This window comes from Daldinia decipiens (assembly GCF_022478715.1).
Source record: "Daldinia decipiens strain CBS 113046 unplaced genomic scaffold F4813scaffold_16, whole genome shotgun sequence".
In the NCBI taxonomy this organism is placed as follows: Eukaryota; Fungi; Ascomycota; class Sordariomycetes; order Xylariales; family Hypoxylaceae; genus Daldinia; species Daldinia decipiens.
In genome coordinates this window covers 728,929-750,400 of record NW_026054559.1, presented here as the reverse complement: position 1 = coordinate 750,400, position 21,472 = coordinate 728,929, and the positions used below count along the sequence as shown (strand labels likewise).

Genomic DNA, 21,472 nt, shown 5'->3' with positions numbered 1-21,472 from the left:
TGGATCTGAATATTTGGAAATGAGTACTTGCTTTTGCTAATGAAGGCCGAGTTAATCTCTGGGGCTATATCCTAGGATCCTTGTCTTAATCGGCCTAAAAAGGATCTAGACTTACATAGTACATAGAAAGACTAGAATAGCAATGGTTTGAATCGCGGAACAAGACTTGAAGAGGCTCGCCGGGGTTTTCCCAATCCAAATGAGATGAGGTCGGTGCAACGCTCTCCGAGATTCCTGATTCGAACATGAATCGTAACCTAAGCCTGCCAGCCAGTTCTATTGTAATTCTAAGGAGTTAGACGCAATAAGTAGTTTCTTGAATAATTGTAGCTGCTTCCGAGAGCTGATATATCACTCAGGCGCACTCCCATATTCGGAATTATTTAACTTGGTGTAAAAACTCAAAGCTCATAGTGTCAGTGAGCAAGTGGTTCGAGTCAAGAATAACTGAGTCGGTTTCAACTGTCGATCTTTCGTCTTATTTTAATCTTCTAAGCTCCCTATTGCGAATTCTTAGTTATTCAATTGCCCTTCTTATTTATCGACGTATTGTACTCCTCGACCGCTCCCCCATTGTTCTCGGGGACCAAATCATTATGAATATATAACTTCATCACCTTGGGTCCCGGATAATGTCGAGTTCCATGCACAATCCACCATATCGACGAAAGAAAGAGTGTCCCAACAAGAATCACGCTATTGTAATTCATAGCCTCGACGGTTGTGGGCATCTCATACGCTACGAAAAGAGGTTAGCAACTCAACTCACACAAGGGATGGGGGTAGCTCACGGAAGCAGAATATTACGACAAACATAGTTATAAGCAAAACAGCTATCATGTTCACTGCATATCCAAATTTACCCATGTGAAAAGGCCCCGGGGGGAAGTATTTTCGGCCGGTAATCATGTTGGCAGTAAAGGGAATTGCGTATGACACTGTCGTTAAAACGATGAAGGAGCCCGTTAGAGCCAAGAAGGCGCTCGAGCTTCCTAAGGGGATTGCGCCAAGACCAGTAGCGACGGCAGACACGAACAGGGTTGCGTATATAGGACAGCTAAGCCCTTCGTTAACGGTGCCGAAAATACCAGAGAACGGCACGGCATTGTCTCGAGCCAGTGCCCAGTACGTGCGCGAGTTCGTGAGCACCGTCCCAACACAGCAGCACATGCTAGTGAGAAACAGGATAAACAAGAGACCGAAGGTCGCCCCTGAGCTACCAGTTGCTTGCTGATATATGACAGCAAGGGGATAGGTATTGATGCCACCCTGCAATGCCGAGAGGTCGGTAATGGCGTAGCTAAGCGCGATGGCGAAAACAAACGCGTACAGGAAACCTAAACCGATCTGAAGTGCCATGGCTCTTGGAAGATCTCTCCTTGGGTGTGGAAGTTCTTCTGCTATATGGGTAATGGCATCAGGCGTGCCAATAGTGAATGCGCCGTTCAGCACTCCGAGAAGAAATGCAACGCCACCCTGCCAACCCGTCACTATCATATCGAAGTTAGTAACGTGATAGCATTGCGGAGAAGACCTTGGGAAGGAGCCAAGTTTACGAGTTATATCTATGAGCTCGAAGGTTTTACGAGGGTCGAGGAGCAGGATTGTGTTTTGAATGGTACTCACGGTTGTTTTCCTCGAACGAACCCCACACAAAATGGTTAGATGCGTGGGCACCTGGGTTCATAGCCGAAATCACAATGATCGTTATGATACCTCCGACTAAGACTAAGAACATTCCGAAGTGCTGGGTATACGGGACGAGCCTATTCGCGAAAATAACGAATAAGGTTGAAGCCCATAGGACACCAATGTACGTGACGTAGACATGCCAGGATTCTGGAACATAAGTGTCCTGATGGTAAACCGCGTACATCTGAACGAGGATATTGGACGTGATTTGAACCAGGGCTGCCAAGTCGAACATCCAGCCATAAAAGTTGATCCAGCCTGTGAAGAACCCGACAGTTCGACCCCAGTTTGGCCCGGCCGCGATGGTCGCCCAATGATACACGCCACCAGCGGTGGGAACTGATGAAGCAAGCTTAAAAAAAAAGTTAACATCCAAGTTAATTTCTCATAACTTTCTCAGATCTGTTGGGTCCCTGTAAGGGGAAATTGGAGAACAGCATACCTCAGCCAGACTCATACCTATAAAGGAATACCAAAATAAAGCGACAATGAGGCCGAAGATTAGACCTGGAGGCCCTCCACTTACTGTCGATAGCCAAGCCCACGTTAGTACGACATCAAGTAGAAAAATCACATGCCAAGTAGTTATGAGGAGGGCTTTACTTACGAATTGAAACCGATATCGAAGATCCCAAAGCTGCCCAGGCATTATCGACGGTAAGGGCAAAGCCGACAATTCCAAGAAGACCATATTGACGCTTCAGTTGATCTTTATATCCCGCGGCATTGACTTGTACGCCATGGTCGACAGCGACAACCGTATCGTCATCCAAGCCTCCCAACTCGGGCTTCTTTTCCTCAAGAGTAGGTGTATTCCCCACCATGCTTGCTCTTATGCCTCCGATACCCTAGACTCTCGAATGTACCTAAACGTATAGACCTCTTCAGTCGAGTTGGATATTATTAAAGTTAAAGATTAAAGATTAAAGAAACGAATAGCAAGTCTTTGCTTTAATTATAGAAAGCAACAAGTAAGAGTAAGTAACAAAGTAGAGTACAGTAGAGTACAGTAGAGTACAGTAGAGTACAGTAGAGTACAGTAGAGTAAGGTTGGTCGGAATCAGGAATCAGAAATCAGAAATCAGATAATCGACATCGAATCGTCGTCCATTGCGGGCATATGCAATTCTATGCAGGTGCAGCGGCACGCTCGTTCTTGTAGGGCCGGCCATCAGTCCAGATGCAACTGAATCAACTGAATCAACTGAATCTTGATCCCTGGCTGAAATGTAATGAAGAGATAAGTAAGATAAGACAATCTCCGGTCGATACGATCTGCCCACCCGCCGCGCTGCTTAGACCCGGGGTGTATCGCCCAATCAGATCGGATGAGATTCATGGCTAGCCCGTATGAATGATTTTGATACTACCCTCGGCCTCCGCGTAAGTGCTCGTTGGTATGTGCAATACGTAAAAACTCGTTATATTACAACATGTTTCCTGTCAGTAGTTGGAGGTGGATGATCACAACTATTTACAAGTATAAACAATAAATATAATGGAGCCTAGGTTGCTCCGATGCAACATGCAACAGGGTCTTCCTGGTATTGATCGGTTAGGCTAGCTGTAATAAGAGAAGCGGTATCTTATCAGGGGTTATAGTAAAATGTATTTCTAACAGCCAAGCTAAGTCAGAGATAAAGGACAGCAGTTCTTTTAAGAACGCGATGACGTTTGAAACTGTCAAGATTTCATTAATCATTTCTTTCTTCTAATCCCCGTTAATTGATACAACTCGATCGTTAGGTAGGTAGTTATACGATATATTATGTTATGCAGTTATCGGGATTCAATATGCAAGCCCCTTTTCATGCTTGACCTTCATTACTTACTATAGTCTAACCTAGGTAGTTATACTTACTCTCTTAGGGAGCATAAAACCACCTCACTTACAAATCCATATGAATTTGATCGTGATGCGATATTCTGGCTTCAATTGATGGTGAGATCCACGGAACCCCACGGACATGCTTATAAATTTGACTATTCACATCTTAATCGCGTATGCTTATATAATGCCATACAAGCCCCTTTAACCTCTTCTTAGTATATATTGAACGCCAGTTCACCTACCATGTAGACATCGAATATTAGTCTAACGTGCAGGAAGTACGTATTAATTACCGACTTCTTCCACATCTTGCAATGGCCCAGCCCGTCCTAAAAACCGCGAAGCAGTGGAATGTCGTAGGCTACGATGGCCTTGAATCCCTGAAATATTCAGAGCAGCCAGTGCCTGAACTCGGCGATACCGAAGTCTTGGTTAGGAGTAAGCCTCTAACCTAGTAGACTCGGTCGGTACTTTTGTCTGCGCTTTTACTAACTCTTGGTCATAGTTCATGGGGCCTCTTTAAATGTCCGTTCGTATATTTACCTTCTACTCGCAAGACTAACGTCAAATCTAGTTTCGAGACATCATGGTCTCTCAGGGGAAATTCCCCTGGGGCACCAAGCCAAACGTTATTCCTGGCTCCGACGGAGCGGGAATTGTCGTAGCTACCGGGCGGCATGTTAGTCGGTTCCGGCCAGGCGACAAAGTCATTACCGTGCTCAACCCTCGGCTGATCGCAGGATCGTTCACCGAAGAGTTGTCAAAAGTTGGTCTCGGTGCCTCGGTGGACGGCACGCTACGCACTGCCGGAGTTTTCGACGAGCAAGGCCTTGTCTCGATGCCCGAGGGCCTAACTTTCCCTGAGGCTGCGACGCTCAGCTGCGCGGGGCTCACGGCTTGGAATGCGCTCTTCGGTCTATCTGGGAAACCAGTCGCTGCCGGCCAGTGGGTTTTGACGCAAGGCACTGGTGGGGTGAGCATCTTTGCCGTTCAGTTCGCTAAACTTGTCGGCGCTAGGGTTATTGCGACGACGAGCTCATCCGAGAAGGCGAAGCTTCTTGAGAAGTTGGGTGCCGACCAAACCATAAACTATCGCGAGACCCCCGACTGGGCCTCCGCAGCCAGAGAGCTTACTGGAGGATTCGGGGTTGACTATGTCATTGATGTCGTGGGGCCAACTTCGCTGAAGCAGAGCGTCGCAGCTGTAAAACATGACGGCGTTGTCTGTGTCTTGGGAGGTGTCGGCGGTGGCGATGGGAGTGCGGAAATGCCTGTTTTGCTGGATTGCTGGATGAAACTGTTCACAGCTCGTGGTCTATGGCTCGGCACTCGGCTTCAGATGGAAGATATGTGCCGCGCTATCGAAGCCAATATAGACAAGTTGCGTCCTATCGTCGACCCCAAGATCTTTACGCTGGAACAGACGAAGGAGGCGTATGAATATTTAGCCTCAGGGAAGCACCAAGGAAAGGTTTGCATCGAAATTGCGTAATTTTAAATAGGTGACATATAAGGTATATTGACGATTCTCGTGATAGATATTCATGTATACACTGATATATTATTCTTTGAACTATCTTAGAAAGCGTTTCCTCAATCGAGCGTCCCCGACCACTAGAGCATTACGATTGATCACTCTGGCAGGCAACCTTTTATTGACTCGCTGCAAACATGTATCCAACGCCCGAGACCGAAATACCGTTTGTCCCGCTCGTCAGCCAAAGACTGTGCGCGTTTCTCCGCCCAAGCCCACTGGTCTCTCAAGCTTCTTGCCTTAGCATCCGGGTCGAAATATTCTACTTCGAGTTAGTTGGAGGAATATGCGGGATAGGAGCCTCTAGTAAATTGTATGCGAACCGCACTGGAATGGAAACTAACTAGACGTACCTTGACAGCTCGGGCAGTAATACTTCCACCTGGTGGCCTTTTCAACCCAGCCCTCATGATCCACATACATCGGATAGAGTCCAGACTCGGTTTTAGGCCGGTCGTCGACACAAGAGCAGCATTGTCTAGAGTTGGATGTCATATTACACCCGCTTTCCGACCAGTGGCTACAAGGTGGAAGGTCTTGATTATTCTTCGGGTTGGCACTTGTAGGTTTCTTATCATTTTGATAATCCTTTTCGTCCTGATCATCTCCAACGGTTTCCTCGTATGATGGGAGATCACTTCTAGCGTTATTTGACTGGAAATTTCTTGATTTGTATGCCGGTGGCTCGTCGCTGGAGTCGTCTCGCCACGCCTGCTCCGATGACGTTGGAAGACGCCCTTCCATGATGTAATCCTACAGTTAAAGACTTGTTAACGACAATATGAACATCGGTAGACTTGTTTATCAGAACTTAGGTGATATTTAGAAGAAAGGAAAGAGAAGGTTCAATTATAAGTTTATTGAAGTAATGTGAGTCGGGTGTTTTGAGGCTGTGTTCAACATAACGATGCGGTACTGCGGCGAAGTAATTATAGAAGCCCCACCATACGCGCCGATCATGATACAGACAGAGTTATATAATCAGATAAAGGATGTTTCATAGAAATAAAACATATATAACATCATGACACCTTTATATTCTGACGACCAATCTGTATTATGCCGGGTTTTCAACCAATTCGCTCGCGCCTCTATGGTTCCGGATCTTTGCGGTAGGTCGGATTTAACATGGGACTACACATTCCTATGTTCAACATTATCCAGAGCTCAAGCTCGGATGTCCTTTGTTTTAAATTTTGATTAATCAAACTACGTTACATAGGTAGGTACCTAGATATATACGAAAGTGGTTCGATAAGCTATTCGAGCTCTAATACTCGTAGCGTTTCCCGTGTGATCAACAGAGATCGCAGGGCCGGAAAAGGGGGTAAAAGGGGAAGATCATTAAAATATCGTCTCCTACGTTTCTGTCAATTGCAAATACTACATTCAAATAAGATATACAAGGAAAACAAACCCGTGTGCTAAAAATGAATTTGCGTTGACTGGTGATGTAGGTTGTTTTGTATCTATCTATATCTTCGCATAAATTTCATATGTAAAAAATAAAGGAGTTGAAGTAAAAAAAAAAAGAGAGAGAGAAACTCGAAGGAGACAAAAGACAAATGAAAATAATGTACGTAAGAATCAGAAATAAAAGAAAAAAGAATTGCAAAAAAAAGCTCGGCCTGTGTGTTGAACACAGGACCTACGAAAAACTACTTTGTAAATGTCGTACTGTCAAGTCACGGGCATACCGGTCCAGCAACTGGCAGGATAAACAGGTAACCATGTAACTTGGGTGCTAGGAAAGCTCAACTACCTACGCCCGAGATAGGGTTGTCGAAGTAGCTTAGGCAGTGGACGCAGTGAGATCCAAAGACTACACCGACTACACAGCTAGCTAAGTGCCGTAACCGATGAATAGATCAACACAGAAAATAATTTGCGTAGATAGGTAGGTATATATTTAGATATATATTTACAGATAACTTCCACCTAATCCTCAATCACCTTCTAGTTTAAATTTCGCTTCGATTCAAGAGACGTATGCCTGAAAGTAAGTTCACGGACAGGCATAAACAAGGCTAGACGTGAACCAAGATATAGGTATGAGTAGCTGGCGTGCTTAATAGTACATATAATATATCGTATCTACACCGTGCATACAGTGAGTCTATATAAAACTAAAATTCATCGGAAATATCCTGGGAGACCTCATAGGCCAGTCATCAGGGGCTTTGACCCTCCGGCCCTACCCCATTGACTTATGATACAAGAGCTTCACTCGGAGTAATCAACTTTTTACGCTTTGTGATCTGGCACAATAATATAGAGGGGGCCTTTCATATGACCGAATGAACCGCCATCTTTTATTCTACTTTGATTTTCTCAAGATCAACGCCAGCCAGCATCTTGACGTCCCTGTTTATATGACCTGTGTTATCTAGAACTTCAATCCAACACACATCATTAGGCCTCACCCTTCTCTGGTTCGGGCTCAATAGTATTTTCCACATACGGTGGCGGATCCAAGGAGGCATCGCCCTCAACCCATACTTGTGCGAGTTCTTTCTCGATCTCCTCATGCCGTTGCTTCCACTGCTCAACTTGAGACAGTCTTTCTCGAAGCTCTTGCAGTTCCCGTTCTACCTGCATCTTTTCCCTTTCTGTTCCAATCCGCTCAAACTCCCATTTGTCGCCGGTCTCACCCAACCCAAGCATGAGGTTAAAGGTGTGATATTTCTTCAAAGAAGCACGCGTCGAGATAGTAATTAAAGCTGCGATTTGTTAGTTATGAGTAGAATAGATATGTGTCACGTGACTTACTGATACCCCTTTCCTTGCATGTTTCGTATAATAGACCCTCGACGTCGCTTGATACAGCACTGGTGCCCTCATCGATTACTGCATATTGGGGTTCGTGGTATAGTAACCGGGCAATGCCGACTCTTTGCTTTTCGCCGCCACTCAGGACATCCTTCCATTCCTTCCGAGTATCCCAGCCGCCCTCTCGATCAGGTAAGTAGCCAAGCTTGGCAGCATCCAACACTCGCTTCAGTTCATCCTCTGATTTACGCTTGAGGCGCATGTCTAGTTCACCATCTGGATAGATGACCTGATCACGCAAGGTGCCCACGCTCAGGTACGGCCTCTGAGGCAAGAACATAATTCCATCCTGACCAATAGACTTGGGTTGACTCACTAAACCACGGTAGACTGGCCAAAGTCCAGCAAGGACCCTAGCAATGGCACTCTTGCCAACACCATTCGGACCGGATATTAATAAGTGTTCTCCTCGACGGATAATCATGGATAGTGACTCTAGTAATTCCTCGCCACCTTGAGGCCATAGCCCAGGCGCAACGATAGGTACATGCTCAAATCGTACGCCGTCGAAGCCCTTCTGGATGGTACCCTGGACGTCGGAAAGCGAGTATAGTTCGTTGCCGCTTGGTCGCGGGACGTATGCATCGGCATGCACGCGGTGTAGCGTCGAAATTAGGGTATAAACGCGACTAGTATAGCCGGCCAGTTCGGAAAGGTCCTTGATTGAATACATCATGCGTCCACCCGCATCCGCGAGCGAGAGCATAAGTCGCTTGTTCGTGATGAAGTCCTTCATACGATTGCGCTCTCGGCCACCTTTTTCGGCGCTGTCAATCATCTCCATTGCGCCTCCTAAGCCGCCCCAAGCTGGGAGGAAGACTGGTAAAGATGACAAGAGATAACCGTAAGCACTCCAGCTGTATTTCAAGATAAAATCTTCGAGGATATTATAACGGATCTTAAGCAGGTAGATTCCTTCCATCCAACTCTTGAGGGATTTGAATTCCTTGTTTAAGAAAGACTTTTCCATTTCAGCACCACCATAGAAAGCGACTTCTTCGGCATTTGCAATCAAACGGGCATGAAGGCTTCTAAAGTCACCCTCTTTACGTCCTTCAACTGCCTTGAGCTTCCCAAAAGGAGGTGATACCTTTCGCAGAATACTTGCTGTCAGGAAGTAGTTGCTCATAAGACCCGTTAACGCGAGTGGACCCAGTGAGCGGTATAGTTGATAGTTGAAAACACAGAGATCGATAAATGGTTTCCCAAGTGAGGAATATAAATTGGCAGCTGAAGCACAAAACAGGGTTAGATCTTGTGTAATGAATTGGTCGGCTCCCTGTCCGACGCCGCCGTCCAAGTTGGATAGCTTGTAGTAGTTAAGATTGTCATTGAGATATAAGTCGTGGATATATCTTGTTAACCGAGTTCGGAATGCGATAGATACTTTAGACTCGAGGAATTTGATCATAGAATTGGTATATGAGGCAAAACCACCAAGTCCGCACCACTTGGTTTAGTTAGTAACACATTCATAACCGAGTTTGGTGTAGAATCGTAGCATACCTTTGCTATACCCCAGAGGAATACCCTTCCGTTACCTGCGACCAAGTCGCGAACAATCTCACCATCTAGGCGCGCAACTACTAACGAAAGATAGGTGCGAAGCATCAGAAACGCGCCATGGCTGACCAATAACCCGGCCTCTTTGCTAGTCCATCGCGGTATCATGATGCTCATCAGGCTGAGAAACTGATGTAGGAACGCAAGGTTTAGGCCTGGCTTGGTCTGAGCCGAAGGAACGGTTCCATCGCCAAGTCCCGAAACCTTGGGCGGGTTTAGGAAGAGCCGACGATGCGCTTCGAAGGTCAAAGGTTTTGTCCGATTAATAACTACTTTGGACGTTCCATCCTTATACGGAACGTATATCGTTCGCGAGCCATCTTTATTGAATAACCACGAATTCGTGCGCACAAGTTTCCGACCTTGCTCTTTCTCCTGCCTTCTCCGGTTCCACCATCTCCGGCCACCATCAGCGCTGAGTATTATCGACGCGGCGAGTAGGAGGGCTGCAAAAAGCTTGGAACGTCGGGAGGTCTTTCGTAGGCGGTCTCGGATTAGTTTGCTATACTTGTCGAGAAAGGCTACGAGTATGTCTTCGGATGCCGAATGGCGAAGCGTGGATTGCACCGCCATCGTGACATGACATCAATAAGGACTGGCCTGTAATTAGTCTATTCCGAGTGCCATCTATTCCGTACAGCGATGGGATCTAAGGGACTTCTACACAGAGCGAGAGGAATAGAGCAATAATAAAATCGTTTGAATTTTTGGTATAGCAGTAAATGCTACCGACATGTCGCTGAGAGGTGGTTGAGATAGAGGAGAAGGGCTAGGATAGCTTGTAACTCCGTCATTGGTGACGATTGAAAGCGACCAAAGCTGAGGCATGTGATGATCCGAGGTTGATCCTCTGAGTTCGGAAACCGTCAGCGACATCTTTGCGGCTATTGGCTGAAAGGTAAGCTATCACGTGGCCGAAGCCCCAGGTATGAGCCACCTTCCCCCACGATTTACCTGCAGCTTGTGGACCTGCACGAGGCTGTGGCTTGTTTGCAGGTTAGATGGTTGGATGGAAGTCCGGGGAAAGAAATTGGGGCATTTGTTTTTTTCTTTTCTTTTCTTTTCTTTTTCCCACTCGCTTCAAGATTTTTAGATAGGAGCTTGATATTAAAAGCGGCTGTATCAAAAATATCATTTGGACCGTACTTACATAACTAATCCAATAAGATATCAAAATATCTATGATTCGACTCCGGGAGAGGTGATTGGTGGATATTATACGAAAGTAATACCCAACTGGCTGGATCGCTTGAGATATAAAAAAAAAATACCCGGTCAATCTTACGCTGCAACTGTTTGTTTGCTTGGTACGATACACTAGAGGCTGGCTTTGGAACATACCTATCTTAATGGTATGTATTATGAATCTCCTGTGCATTATATCATTTATACGGATCCGTACTTGTGTAAATGATCGAATGTCGGTTGGCTGTAGCTTGTGTCTTAAAAAGGTAAGTGAACAAATAGTTTGGCCCCATTTCTCAACCGTCACTTCTCAACGGGCGCCAACGGAACCAATCAAAACCGGGCCTCGGAGACTTGCATGGCTCGTTCTCCACGACACTCTTAATTTTGGTTCAAATGTTCATGTAGCTACCCTAGCTTCCTGCCTTCCTTGCCGCCTTACGCATAGTAGGTACGACTGAAGTAGTAACGGAAACCCTTCTGTTATACGCCGCATGGATGTGACGGGCGATAAAAAAGTCATGCAAACAGATGGATCCCCAAGCATCTCAAGGATCTCAAGGTTTTATATGGTCCATCCGGCTCGATGGCGCTTCAAGACAGCGTGCATGTCTAACAGGTAGTTACTTTTTTCAATGTTGAAACGGTTCATCTGTCTGACATCTCGTCAATCTCGTCAAGGTCGAGGACGACCTAGGATAGAGGTAGAGATAGACTCGCAATATGAAATGCGGATTGAAATGCAGATAACTCCCAACTTAGCAGGTCAAGGGTACCGAACCTGTAAGCTAGGTGCTAGGCAAATATGATAACTCGTCAGTCATTTATCTATATTGCACTATTGTCCTCATAAAGGCGCAAAGACGACAATGGATGTACTGATACACAATTAGGTACTGGACACTTAATAAAGCCACCAAATTTTTTACATCCAATAGTCTTGAAATGCAATTGCAGGTGATTATTAGTCCATATATACAATACCTACCTAGGTACCTAAGGTAACCTGGAGGTCAGCGAAATTACACACCACTGAATGAGCTTTATTCTCTGGTGGATTCTTTAGTACAAATGATAATAATACCGTAGATAGATAGGGGGGAAGCTAGGGAAGCTGGGAAGGTGGATGGGAACATTTTGATAGGTAATTGATACAGTACCAAAGCGGGATGGATTCTGTTTCGGAGGTATGGGGAACTCTCATATCTTTCCTAACAGATTTTAATATACACATGTTCCCTCTCAAGTCCCTACCCTAATTATGTTTCGGTGACAGTGGGTGATAATCAAACGGAGTACCTAGGTAGATACCTACCTACATGTACCTACCTCATAGTGTAGTGTACATATGTACCTTCATTATTCCGTACATTGTACCTAGATACCTAACCTCAGTATGTACCTAGGTAATAAGCAATCCTACTGGACACCAACCAACCAGACTAGCCCAGCCGCCACTGGGCTACATAGTACATACAAGCTAGTACATGTAGGTAGGTAGCAATCAACTGAGCAGATGCCTCTATGTAAACTACCCCTGTCACGCCCTTTTTCTTAGTGATTTCAAGTGATTTCAAGTGATTTCAAGTGATTTCAAGTGATTTTAAGTGATTTTAAGTGATTTAAGCAGGTAAGGCAAGCACGCTAGCGGCTTTCCCCCTGTTCAAATTGCTCCGTGCCCTCCCCTGCCCCCCCCCCTCCCCAAATGTGGTTCAGTTTCTTTGTGGAAATCATTTCGCTTGCGATTCCAGACTTCTTCAGCCTCCGCGCAACAATCCCGCAGAGCAGTGGAAGAGATAGTCTTCATTTCTTTTTTACAGCCAGCTCTCTGTTTGTACGTATGTATGTACCTTAAGCTTAAGCCTTAAGCTTACCACACCCTCTATTACCTTACCTTAGGTATCATTTCCAGCGTTGTACTTGTTCAATCCATTTCATTCTCCCTTTCACTTAGGTTCTTCGACGGGACATCTTTGGGCTTTTTGTGCCATTACTTTATTTATTTTTCTTCTTACAGCTAGGATTTGGAGTTATTTGTTCAGATACCCGCCGCCCCAACGCCCCCCAAAGGTACCTCGAGGCTCGTCATCTGTCTACAACCAGGCTCAATCTGTTTCCTCCTTCGCAAGTCCCAAGCGACTGACCCACTTCATCCCCCCGAATTATCTCAATCTCAGCAGGGTTTCTTGTCACGACGCGACGTTCTTTTCGACATCTCCATCGCATCGCCTTTTATTTCCTTCGCTTCTCTCGTGGCTTTTAGAATCTCCATCTGCACTCCCGATTCAGCCGCATCAGCCAGTCTCTCTTCTGGTTGCAGTCGCCGACACGGCCATATTAGCTACTCGGCCGTTCAACGCCAACCAATTGCTGCATTAGGGGTTTGGGCAGCTATTTAAGGTGAACGGCCGTTGAGTATCGAGGTGAGCAACAATTGATAAGCTTTTCCACGCCTCGTGTGGGACTATTTCTATCCGAGTCCCTCTACCTCCTAGAAGCGCCGTTCGTTTTCAATTGATCGACGCGATTTTATGCGCCAGTTAATCTGCCTTATTTAAAGCAGAATAAGCCTCCAATTTTTGGCATGTGTCTATAGCTAATATTACCTTTACAGTGCGATAGCTTGTCGTCTCCTATAGCTAGCAAGCATCAACTTTTAATTGGGAAATATGTCCAGAGGTGCTGATGAGAAAGCACTGGCGGAGCACGAAAACTCGAGGGAAAAGGAATCTGTTACGGCCGAGGACGGATTAGCTTCAAGAAAAGGACGCGGCCTCCTAAACGTACCGTCGAGATCTTCATCGCAAAAGATACAGTCATCGTCAGCAACAACGGGTCTCAGCGGGACGACTGCTGACGATCCGCGAGATAGTATTGGTGGCAATTCTAAGGAATCAAAACACAGTATGCTTGGCCGGCGTCGGAACGGTAGTGCGTCCAGCAATCACTCTGGGGCTGCCACGAATCCTACGACTACACCAAGCACGTTGCTTCCAAACTCCCCGGCTGGTGCTCCGCAGCGGCGAAAAAAGGGCGGGTTACTGGCTCTTCTTGGATGCTGTGTTGTTCCTAACCACGCCAGTACCCTCGAAGGTGGTGAAGATCCACTTCCTTCTCACAAACTCGACAAGCTCCCTCAAAGACCGCTGACATCTAGCCGACGAACTACAACGCCTTCGGAGCAGACGGGTGGTAGCAAGACTCAAGTCTACGAGAAGGAGAAGGAGACGCCGCCTCAAGCAAGCACCGCTGCTCAAGACGCATCTAAATCCGCAAAGCGAGTCTCGGGGTCAACGACTCAGGACCAGTCCACGGTCGGCGAACGCGAGAGCGAGTCGAAACAGACTACCCTGGTCGGTGTACCGGGTCCCAGCATCACGGTTAACCCTCCGGTTGCAGAAGATCATGAAGCGGAGGCGGATGCTGTCGAAGGGCCATCCACCAGGGACGTTGACGGCGATGTTGAGATGGCAGATACGGAACTAGCTGTAGCTGAACCAGCTAAGCAACCTGGTACGGACGACGAGTCTCAATATGCGAAGTCAGTTCCGCCGCCACCTCCCGGACCGGTCCCTGTTGCCAATCCCGCCCCCGTTGCGCCAGAAGAGAAATCCGTGGATCTAGAGCAAGGTCAACAAAAATATCTTCTACCACCTATCGAACCCCGTTTCAAGGGCAGAAAGTGCCTGGTATTGGACCTGGACGAGACTTTGGTGCACAGCTCTTTCAAGGTATGTCGTGGAAATACTCGTCTAAAGGTGGTCAACAAGCTAACTGTCGTAGATACTACATCAAGCTGATTTCACGATACCAGTTGAAATTGAGGGCAATTATCATAACGTGTATGTCATCAAGCGACCGGGTGTAGATCAGTTCATGAAGCGCGTGGGCGAGCTATACGAAGTCGTAGTGTTCACAGCCTCTGTCTCTAAGGTACGTTACATATACTATTACTACTACTGTCTCATCTTTCTAATTAGGTTAAATAGTACGGCGACCCATTGCTAGATCAGCTTGACATCCACAAGGTTGTCCACCACCGACTGTTCCGGGAGAGCTGTTATAACCACCAAGGCAACTACGTCAAGGATCTTTCCCAGGTCGGTAGGGACCTCAAGGATACTATTATCATTGACAACTCGCCTACCTCGTACATCTTCCATCCTCAACACGCTGTGCCTATCAGCAGTTGGTTCTCGGACGCTCACGACAATGAATTATTAGACTTGATACCCGTTCTCGAGGACCTAGCCGGATCTAATGTTCAAGACGTCAGCCTAGTTCTCGATGTCACTCTTTAAGCTTCAGTTAATTTCTATTCTATGAGAACCGCAAACGAACCGAACAATACCTAGGGTAGCCATCATAGCGGCGGGCGTTTGGTGACAATAACTTCGAATTTTTTGGTGTATATGTACAGTTTAATCTTATATACCGAGTTAGGCTGCGTGAGCTCGCGCCGCCCCTCTCTTCTGCCTCCTTTCTTCAATCCTTCGGTGGGCGGACCCAAAGTTGATCAGCTACATAAATGCAAACCTATTCTATAAGAGGAGCTTGCCATTTCGAGATACAGCGAGAACGCAAATGGGCTGGACGAGATCCCGGGTTAGCACATAGGTGTTATAAAATATTGGTACATGAAAAGAGGAGGTCTTCAGATGCTACGCCTTTGCTCGGGTAGAGTTGAGTGACGTCGCTACCGCCGTCATAAAGCGATACACATTATTTGTTCTGTTTCTTTTGTTAATATTCTTTTTTACTGTTACTGATGGTGCCTCGTGTGCTTCACACGCGCGCGAGGAGAGGAGAAGGGGAGAGCTGAGTCTGCTAGCAGACATAGTAGGAGGCTGAAGCAAAAAGAGGAGGAAGTAGAAAGCAAAGCGGATAGCTGGACATTCGGTCATGAATAGCATTATTACGGGTCTGATCACGTCTTGCATTTTTTTCGGTGGCAACCAGAGGTAGAGCTTTCATGTAGGCTCCTTCGCGTCAGTTCAACGTGACCCTGAAAGGGGCGGGCGATGTGATGACAGGGATTTGTCCGCTTCCGATCGATACCCGGCCGAGGCAGATTCTCAAATTGATATATAAACCCTTGAAATAAAAGACCAGTCTTGATTGTGCGCAGAATTTGTATCTCGCTATCTTCCCTAAACCATATTGGGTTATCAGAGCTTGTATTGTGTTCATGTAAATATAGGTACCTATTATACCAACAACCTGAGCTCATGCTTCGAAGTGAATAGAAATCACGTGCGAATCGGTCAAGCTACCCCTAGGACCCTGAGGCTATCCTCTCTTACGCACATACTAAGAGGTATCTACATACCTGGTACCTAGCTATATCCTATCAAACTCACAGCACCTAACCCGAGGGGCTGGAACCATACAATAACCCAGTCAACCGGCCGGAGAAAAAAAAAGGGTCCCATCCCCCCCCCCCTCTCTCCTCCGCCCTTACTTCCAGCACCCGAGGCATAAATTCCCCCTTGCATTTCCGGGTGCGTAAACCGACGAGTTAACAAGTGGTGGCTGCTGACGCCGTACGACTGCCCCGCGAGACATCCGAGGCGCTTAGAGCGCCCGTCATGTGTGCTGTCTCCAGCCGTGCTTACCTACCCACCTACCTACCTACCTATACGAGCGAGTTTACATGACAGAAGCTGGCAGAACAGAGAGGTGGCGCGTCTCGGATATATGTACGTAAGGCATCAGCGCCCCGGTTCGCTCCCGAGGCGGGAAGCCGGTGCGGAGCGGAGGTTGGGGATTTGTGACTTGGGTTATTTGGTCGGGGTTTGCGATATAGTTAGATATAGATGGGTGACGGTTTAAATCCAAAATAATGTAAATTCTTTTCGCAGATAATTTGTCAACGCCTAGGTCACACTAATCTCACAGGCCTTGACAGCGAGGGCATAGAAAGCTTGGCTTTATTATTACGTCTACTCCATTTACATTATTGAGCAGCAAAGTCCCACAGCATCTCCGTAGCTGACATGATGAGAATGTCGCCTTATTTTACAACGACTTAGACGAACATGAACTCCTAAAACAAAAACTACCTAGTCTTGCTAACAATCAGATCAACTGCCAATAGTGATTTACAATATCGCATACACCTGGAGAGACTTCATAGCACATAATGGACCAATCACGTAGACACATGTAAAAAGGAGAAAACATGGCCGAACATATTGCTAAAGAAAAACATTGATTACTACAAACATCCCTGAGTATCTCGCCAATCCACAATAAAACCTCCTCCAGGGTGTAGTTAATCCTCTGGTATGGAACTCAAACGCCAGATCCTACCAGTTTCCGTTAAAACCTGTACCTTAGCTCGTAATGAATCCTGAATCATAACATCACAGTCTCAGCGGTCTCTTTATTAAATGACGATTGCTTTGTACCACTCTCATCTCCTTTACTCAGGTGCGCCGATTACCCTGGCGGTTAGAGTTGTTGGGACACTTGGAAGCAACATAATATGCTTCGCTGTAGTAAAAGTCACGAGGTTGGGCTCTGTTATTTCTTCTGGTACCCGTTCTTTTTGTGGCCTTTGCCACCCTTAAATTGAGCGTTGGGTCCCTTGTTGTGACGTCCGCCCTTCGCTTGAGTTGATGATTCGGCCCCGGGCCCGAATTTAGTCTCTGGCTCTGGCTTAGCCGTTGACTTAGGATCGACTTGAGGCTTAGAGCTATCCTGCATCAAGGCCAAGGAGCGCTTCTTGGCAAAGTCAGACACGCACTGCTGGCAGATGTGCAACAAACAATACGGACACTCGAAAGCTATAATGCCTCGTTTCACATGACAAGCGCCGCATTTGAACTTCTTGGACTGCTGGATCTTGCTGCAGAACCCAGAGTGGAGACAAGCTTGTGCCTTCTCATCCTTGGTGATGGCGTTGAGCTTTTTCCAACGCATTTCTTGGTTGGATTTTTCGGTAGTTCGTTCGTCTTCTTTTTGCTTGGCTTTCATCTCTTCTTGGGATTTTTTCTCGTCTTCTCGAGCTTTTTTGCGTGCTTCCTCAGCCATTCTTCGCATACGAGTCTCCTCGTTGACCCTTTCACGTTGCTCTCGCCTCTCCCGCTGAAACTGACTGAAGACATTATCTCTGTCAAAAAATCCCGGATAATATGGTTGTCGAACCCCGTCTCCAAAAATGTAGCGGAAGATGTAAGGGAATATATTGTTGTATATCCAATCATCATCATCGTCATCAAGATCAACCCAATCCGGAGAATTCGATCGCGCTGTTGGTTCGGGCCGGGAAGGTGTAGTGGCGTTCTGAGAAGCTATGTGAAGGTCATAATGAGAACGATTAGATGGGTCATGAAGAATCTCGTATGCAATTTGGATCTGTTAGATATTAGTTTAGTTTTGGTACTATGCCTTGAATGATAGAAACTAGAACGTACTTTCTGAAAGGTTGCTGTGGCGGCTTCAGCGTTACTGGGGTTCTTATCTGGGTGGTGAATAAGAGCTAAGCGACGGTAGGCGGCAGTGATCTCCTGCTCAGCTGCAGTGCGTGCTACCTCGAGGGTAGCATAGCAGTCGAAAATCGGAAAGCGAGGCATCTTGGATAAATAGCCAAGACTCAAAGCCGAATTATAGGGTGGAGATGTCCCTTATTACAGTATCAAGGTAGAATTGACAATGTAGATACTTATTATAGTAAATGAGGGAGTAAAGGGGGTATAGTGGTGTCGTCGTTAAGAGGATATCCTGATCCTAACCAGGCAAAATGATGGAGGTGATGAATGTGAAGGGAACTCAGGAAATACAAATTGGGCAGATGTCTCAGGCGGGTAACGGTGTAGTAGTAGTAGTAGTAGAGAACGGTCGTAAGTAGTTGGGTACCAGGTAGCAACTACATATATAAATGGATATCCGTTGCCGGGCATACCGTATAATGATCGAAGGGTATTACTAAGAGAGAGAGTTTCTAGGACAACATAAAACGGGACTTAGCGAGCTTGTTACTAGATGCTTGCAATATCATCTTTGAGAAAACTAGAGGACCGTGCAATGGTTTAGTTGCCCACATTCGTTACACGACATGTTTTTAGTAGAAGGAAAAAAAGAAGGTTGCATTAGTTAAGTCCAGAGTTTTATCATAGCGTTTGGTAGTTGCCTTGTCACTTATCAGATTAGCTAGTTGGCGGTTGCCTGCCTAACCTTAGGATAGATAAAGTACCTAACCACTGTGTACAGACTTTGTACAGACTGAGAGTACCTAACATCCATGAGATAGAAACATATCTACATCAGGTTTGTATTCATGCCCCCCCAATTACATATACTAAACGCGACGCCACGTGATTCATATATAACATTACCCAACTTACATATGTACCTACTTACATACATTGTCCTATCAACAGATCAATATAATGAATGGAATCCAGAAAGCAATAAGACGAGCATGTACCTGCCTTTATTAGTATTGTGTTCAGGTGGAAAATGAAGTTATCACTTCTTATAAATAATGGTACAATAAAAGGATAAACAAGAAAAGAGGAATCCTGTGAAGTCAACGCAATATATTACTAGGTTGTTTTATATCTTATGAAGTGGACTGTCTACCTTTCACCACCTCTTCAAAACAGCTTTTAGTAAAGTCTGGAGTCCCCTGAATCGGGGTACACTTTAAAAAAAAAAGAAAAAGAAAAAGAAAAAAAGAATCAGAGTTATTCTTTGTTAGAACAAAACCAGTCGCTAAAAGCCACCGATCTAAAAGGGACCCCATGTATCTACGCACCCAAATTAGACCACGTCTAATGTCTAACCGTCTCTTATCGGTACCCTACCAGATGCCATATGCATCATCATCCCTCCTGTCTAATCTTTTGACTTCGGCGTCCGTAAGGGGCCTGCAACCACCGCAAGCACAGCGGAATCCCCATAGTGTATACAGGCTGCTCGGCGACATCGGTCCGTACGAGATGGTCAGCTCGGTGCTAGCAGGCACGTCCTTCCCCATTCGGAGCTCTATGATATTATTCCGGGCAATACGGTACTTGACAGAACTGACCTGGCCACATGCGTGATTGAATCGTGCAGCAATGAAGTAGAATAAGGATGATTCATGAACCGCAAAGCTATTAGTTATGATTAGCGCATTGATCTTTGATTAGCTATAATATAATATAGATAAACATACGCGTTAGTTAGGAAGATTGCCTGTCGCTTGTCATGATCAGGAGATCTCTTATGCCCATGCATTCGATAGAACGCAGCTCGAAGTTCGGGCGCTAGTAACTCTAGATCCTGGTATAAAGTCACAGGGCTTGCCGTAAGTATTGGTCGCTCTGCAAGAATCAACTGGCCTTGCCTCAGATCCGTCTTTGCGAAGGCCCCATACCCTCCAAGTCGCGACTTCTTGACTTCGAAGTACTGGTTCCTATACCCCTCGGGATTTACCAGGTACTCGTAAGGGATCCTTCCATACCCGAGAGATTTGGCTGCTGCTTCGTGGGCGTCCACCAGGCGATGCGGGGCGGTGTTTGGTTCTTTAGCCTCGTCACCTAAATTATCTTTTGCTTCATCGGCCGTGTCGTGACTCAGAATCTCCCCCCTCTCGTTGGTACCCCGGTAATCATAGGATGATGAAGTATGCCATTCGGTTTTGGCCGGGATGGGAGGCTGGATTGAGTGCCCTCCATCTAGCTCAGTTTTCCCACTAACCTCCCCTGTAGACTCATCTTCGTTGTTGGAGTTGCACAAGGGTTTATTTTTTGCTACCCACTCGGTAATCCAGCTGATATGTCGCCGCAGTTTCTGTAGAAGTTCTTTGCTGTCGCCGATATCTATGTTTGTCAAAGTCTCCTCCATCGGACTCCCTCCGGTCACGGAGACTGGGGTCTGACTTTTGTCGCGGACGGGTACCGGTACGGACATTGTAGGCAGTGCTGCTGAAGTTTTAGTTAGACAGTGGTATTAGTGTAGAGAGATTGATGATATAAAGTGGTGTTGATGATGTAGGTAAAGTATTGATGATGTAAGATGTCGGTCCTGTAGTAAGGAAGGACCGAAGAGTTTGTACCCAATGTATTTCTAGCAAGTCGGGCCGGTCTGTTGTGTCCTAGGAATGAACGTACATATAAAGTACGAAAGAACGATTGGTATTTAGAGTTAGACTGGGGGTGGATTGTTAGGCAGGGGCGATTTATGGATCCAGTTGTGCCAAAGCTGTTGAAGTAATAACGATATTGGTAAGAAGTGAGGAAGGGGCGAGTAAGAAGATATTAAAACAAGGATGGAAGATGCAGCTTCACCAATCCACCTCCCCTCCCCCCCTTGCGTGTAGAGTGCACTGCGGGCCAGATAGCACCATCAGTATATATACAACAGGTCAGTATATGGCGAGGACAGCAAACAAGAAGAAAAAGAAAAAGAAAAAGAAAGTATTTTGATGGTATGTTGATAGATCATGAGCCAGAACTTTCTTTTTCGAGGTTGGTGTGGGTTAAAAAAAAAGGGGGGGGGGGAGGACGATTCGCAGTATAGAAAGGCTGGAGGAAAGAAAGCCATGACAGGAATACGTACGAAGACAAACGACTAGAGCAGAACTGAAGATATGGCAGTTCGCTCTAAGTACATATAAGATACTGTTCCTCAGAAACAGTGTTCGTATTGGCGATGAAAATGTTCAATACAAAATTATCAGACTTCTGGTAACTGTGAATTTCTTCTGCTTCATTAGGAAGCCTGAGAGGTAATGATAATAATAGGTTCATATTATTGACGTCACCCTTTGCGTATCTTGTTCACGGAGTGTTCTTGTTGATGGGGTGCAAAGAAGTAGAAGGGAAATGAGGTGCAAAATAATGACAGAA

The 21,472-nt window shown here is 46.0% G+C and overlaps 7 protein-coding genes across 7 annotated transcripts; 2 read left to right on the top strand and 5 right to left on the bottom strand.

Moving 5' to 3' along the window:
• Window positions 1-320: 320 nt before the first annotated feature.
• F4813DRAFT_74822 (putative choline transport protein) lies at window positions 321-2,689 on the bottom strand. Its single transcript, XM_049248856.1, has 5 exons — window positions 2,300-2,689; window positions 2,135-2,217; window positions 1,627-2,044; window positions 792-1,490; window positions 321-739 (listed from the first exon to the last, which is right to left on the bottom strand). Exons 1-5 carry the CDS (start codon window positions 2,514-2,516, stop codon window positions 522-524), a joined length of 1,635 nt encoding a protein of 544 aa, XP_049099770.1. The 5' UTR covers window positions 2,517-2,689; the 3' UTR covers window positions 321-521.
• A 703-nt stretch (window positions 2,690-3,392) lies between these two features.
• Window positions 3,393-5,316, top strand: F4813DRAFT_74783 (putative alcohol dehydrogenase). The gene is made up of 5 exons (XM_049248855.1): window positions 3,393-3,438; window positions 3,544-3,634; window positions 3,803-3,961; window positions 4,029-4,048; window positions 4,098-5,316. The coding sequence occupies exons 3-5, from the start codon at window positions 3,838-3,840 to the stop codon at window positions 5,013-5,015; spliced, it is 1,062 nt and encodes a 353-aa protein (XP_049099769.1). The 5' UTR covers window positions 3,393-3,438; window positions 3,544-3,634; window positions 3,803-3,837; the 3' UTR covers window positions 5,016-5,316.
• F4813DRAFT_359643 (uncharacterized protein) lies at window positions 5,015-5,938 on the bottom strand. Its single transcript, XM_049243354.1, has 2 exons — window positions 5,411-5,938; window positions 5,015-5,319 (listed from the first exon to the last, which is right to left on the bottom strand). Exons 1-2 carry the CDS (start codon window positions 5,799-5,801, stop codon window positions 5,156-5,158), a joined length of 555 nt encoding a protein of 184 aa, XP_049099768.1. The 5' UTR covers window positions 5,802-5,938; the 3' UTR covers window positions 5,015-5,155.
• A 1,178-nt stretch (window positions 5,939-7,116) lies between these two features.
• On the bottom strand, window positions 7,117-10,535 carry F4813DRAFT_359642 (ABC transporter transmembrane region 2-domain-containing protein). Its single transcript, XM_049243353.1, has 3 exons — window positions 9,393-10,535; window positions 7,827-9,336; window positions 7,117-7,777 (listed from the first exon to the last, which is right to left on the bottom strand). Exons 1-3 carry the CDS (start codon window positions 10,020-10,022, stop codon window positions 7,470-7,472), a joined length of 2,448 nt encoding a protein of 815 aa, XP_049099767.1. The 5' UTR covers window positions 10,023-10,535; the 3' UTR covers window positions 7,117-7,469.
• Window positions 10,536-13,303: 2,768 nt separating this feature from the next.
• Window positions 13,304-14,935, top strand: F4813DRAFT_389541 (NIF-domain-containing protein; the record flags this gene model as incomplete). Its single annotated transcript, XM_049246850.1, has 3 exons — window positions 13,304-14,365; window positions 14,418-14,567; window positions 14,624-14,935. The coding sequence occupies 3 exons, from the start codon at window positions 13,304-13,306 to the stop codon at window positions 14,933-14,935; spliced, it is 1,524 nt and encodes a 507-aa protein (XP_049099766.1).
• Window positions 14,936-17,159: 2,224 nt separating this feature from the next.
• F4813DRAFT_389540 (DnaJ-domain-containing protein) lies at window positions 17,160-18,211 on the bottom strand (the record flags this gene model as incomplete). The annotated part of the gene is made up of 2 exons (XM_049246849.1): window positions 17,160-17,993; window positions 18,053-18,211. The coding sequence occupies 2 exons, from the start codon at window positions 18,209-18,211 to the stop codon at window positions 17,160-17,162; spliced, it is 993 nt and encodes a 330-aa protein (XP_049099765.1).
• A 991-nt stretch (window positions 18,212-19,202) lies between these two features.
• On the bottom strand, window positions 19,203-21,038 carry F4813DRAFT_359630 (uncharacterized protein). The gene is made up of 3 exons (XM_049243352.1): window positions 20,680-21,038; window positions 19,798-20,548; window positions 19,203-19,735 (listed from the first exon to the last, which is right to left on the bottom strand). The coding sequence occupies exons 2-3, from the start codon at window positions 20,532-20,534 to the stop codon at window positions 19,441-19,443; spliced, it is 1,032 nt and encodes a 343-aa protein (XP_049099764.1). The 5' UTR covers window positions 20,535-20,548; window positions 20,680-21,038; the 3' UTR covers window positions 19,203-19,440.
• Between the last annotated feature and the right edge of the window lie 434 nt (window positions 21,039-21,472).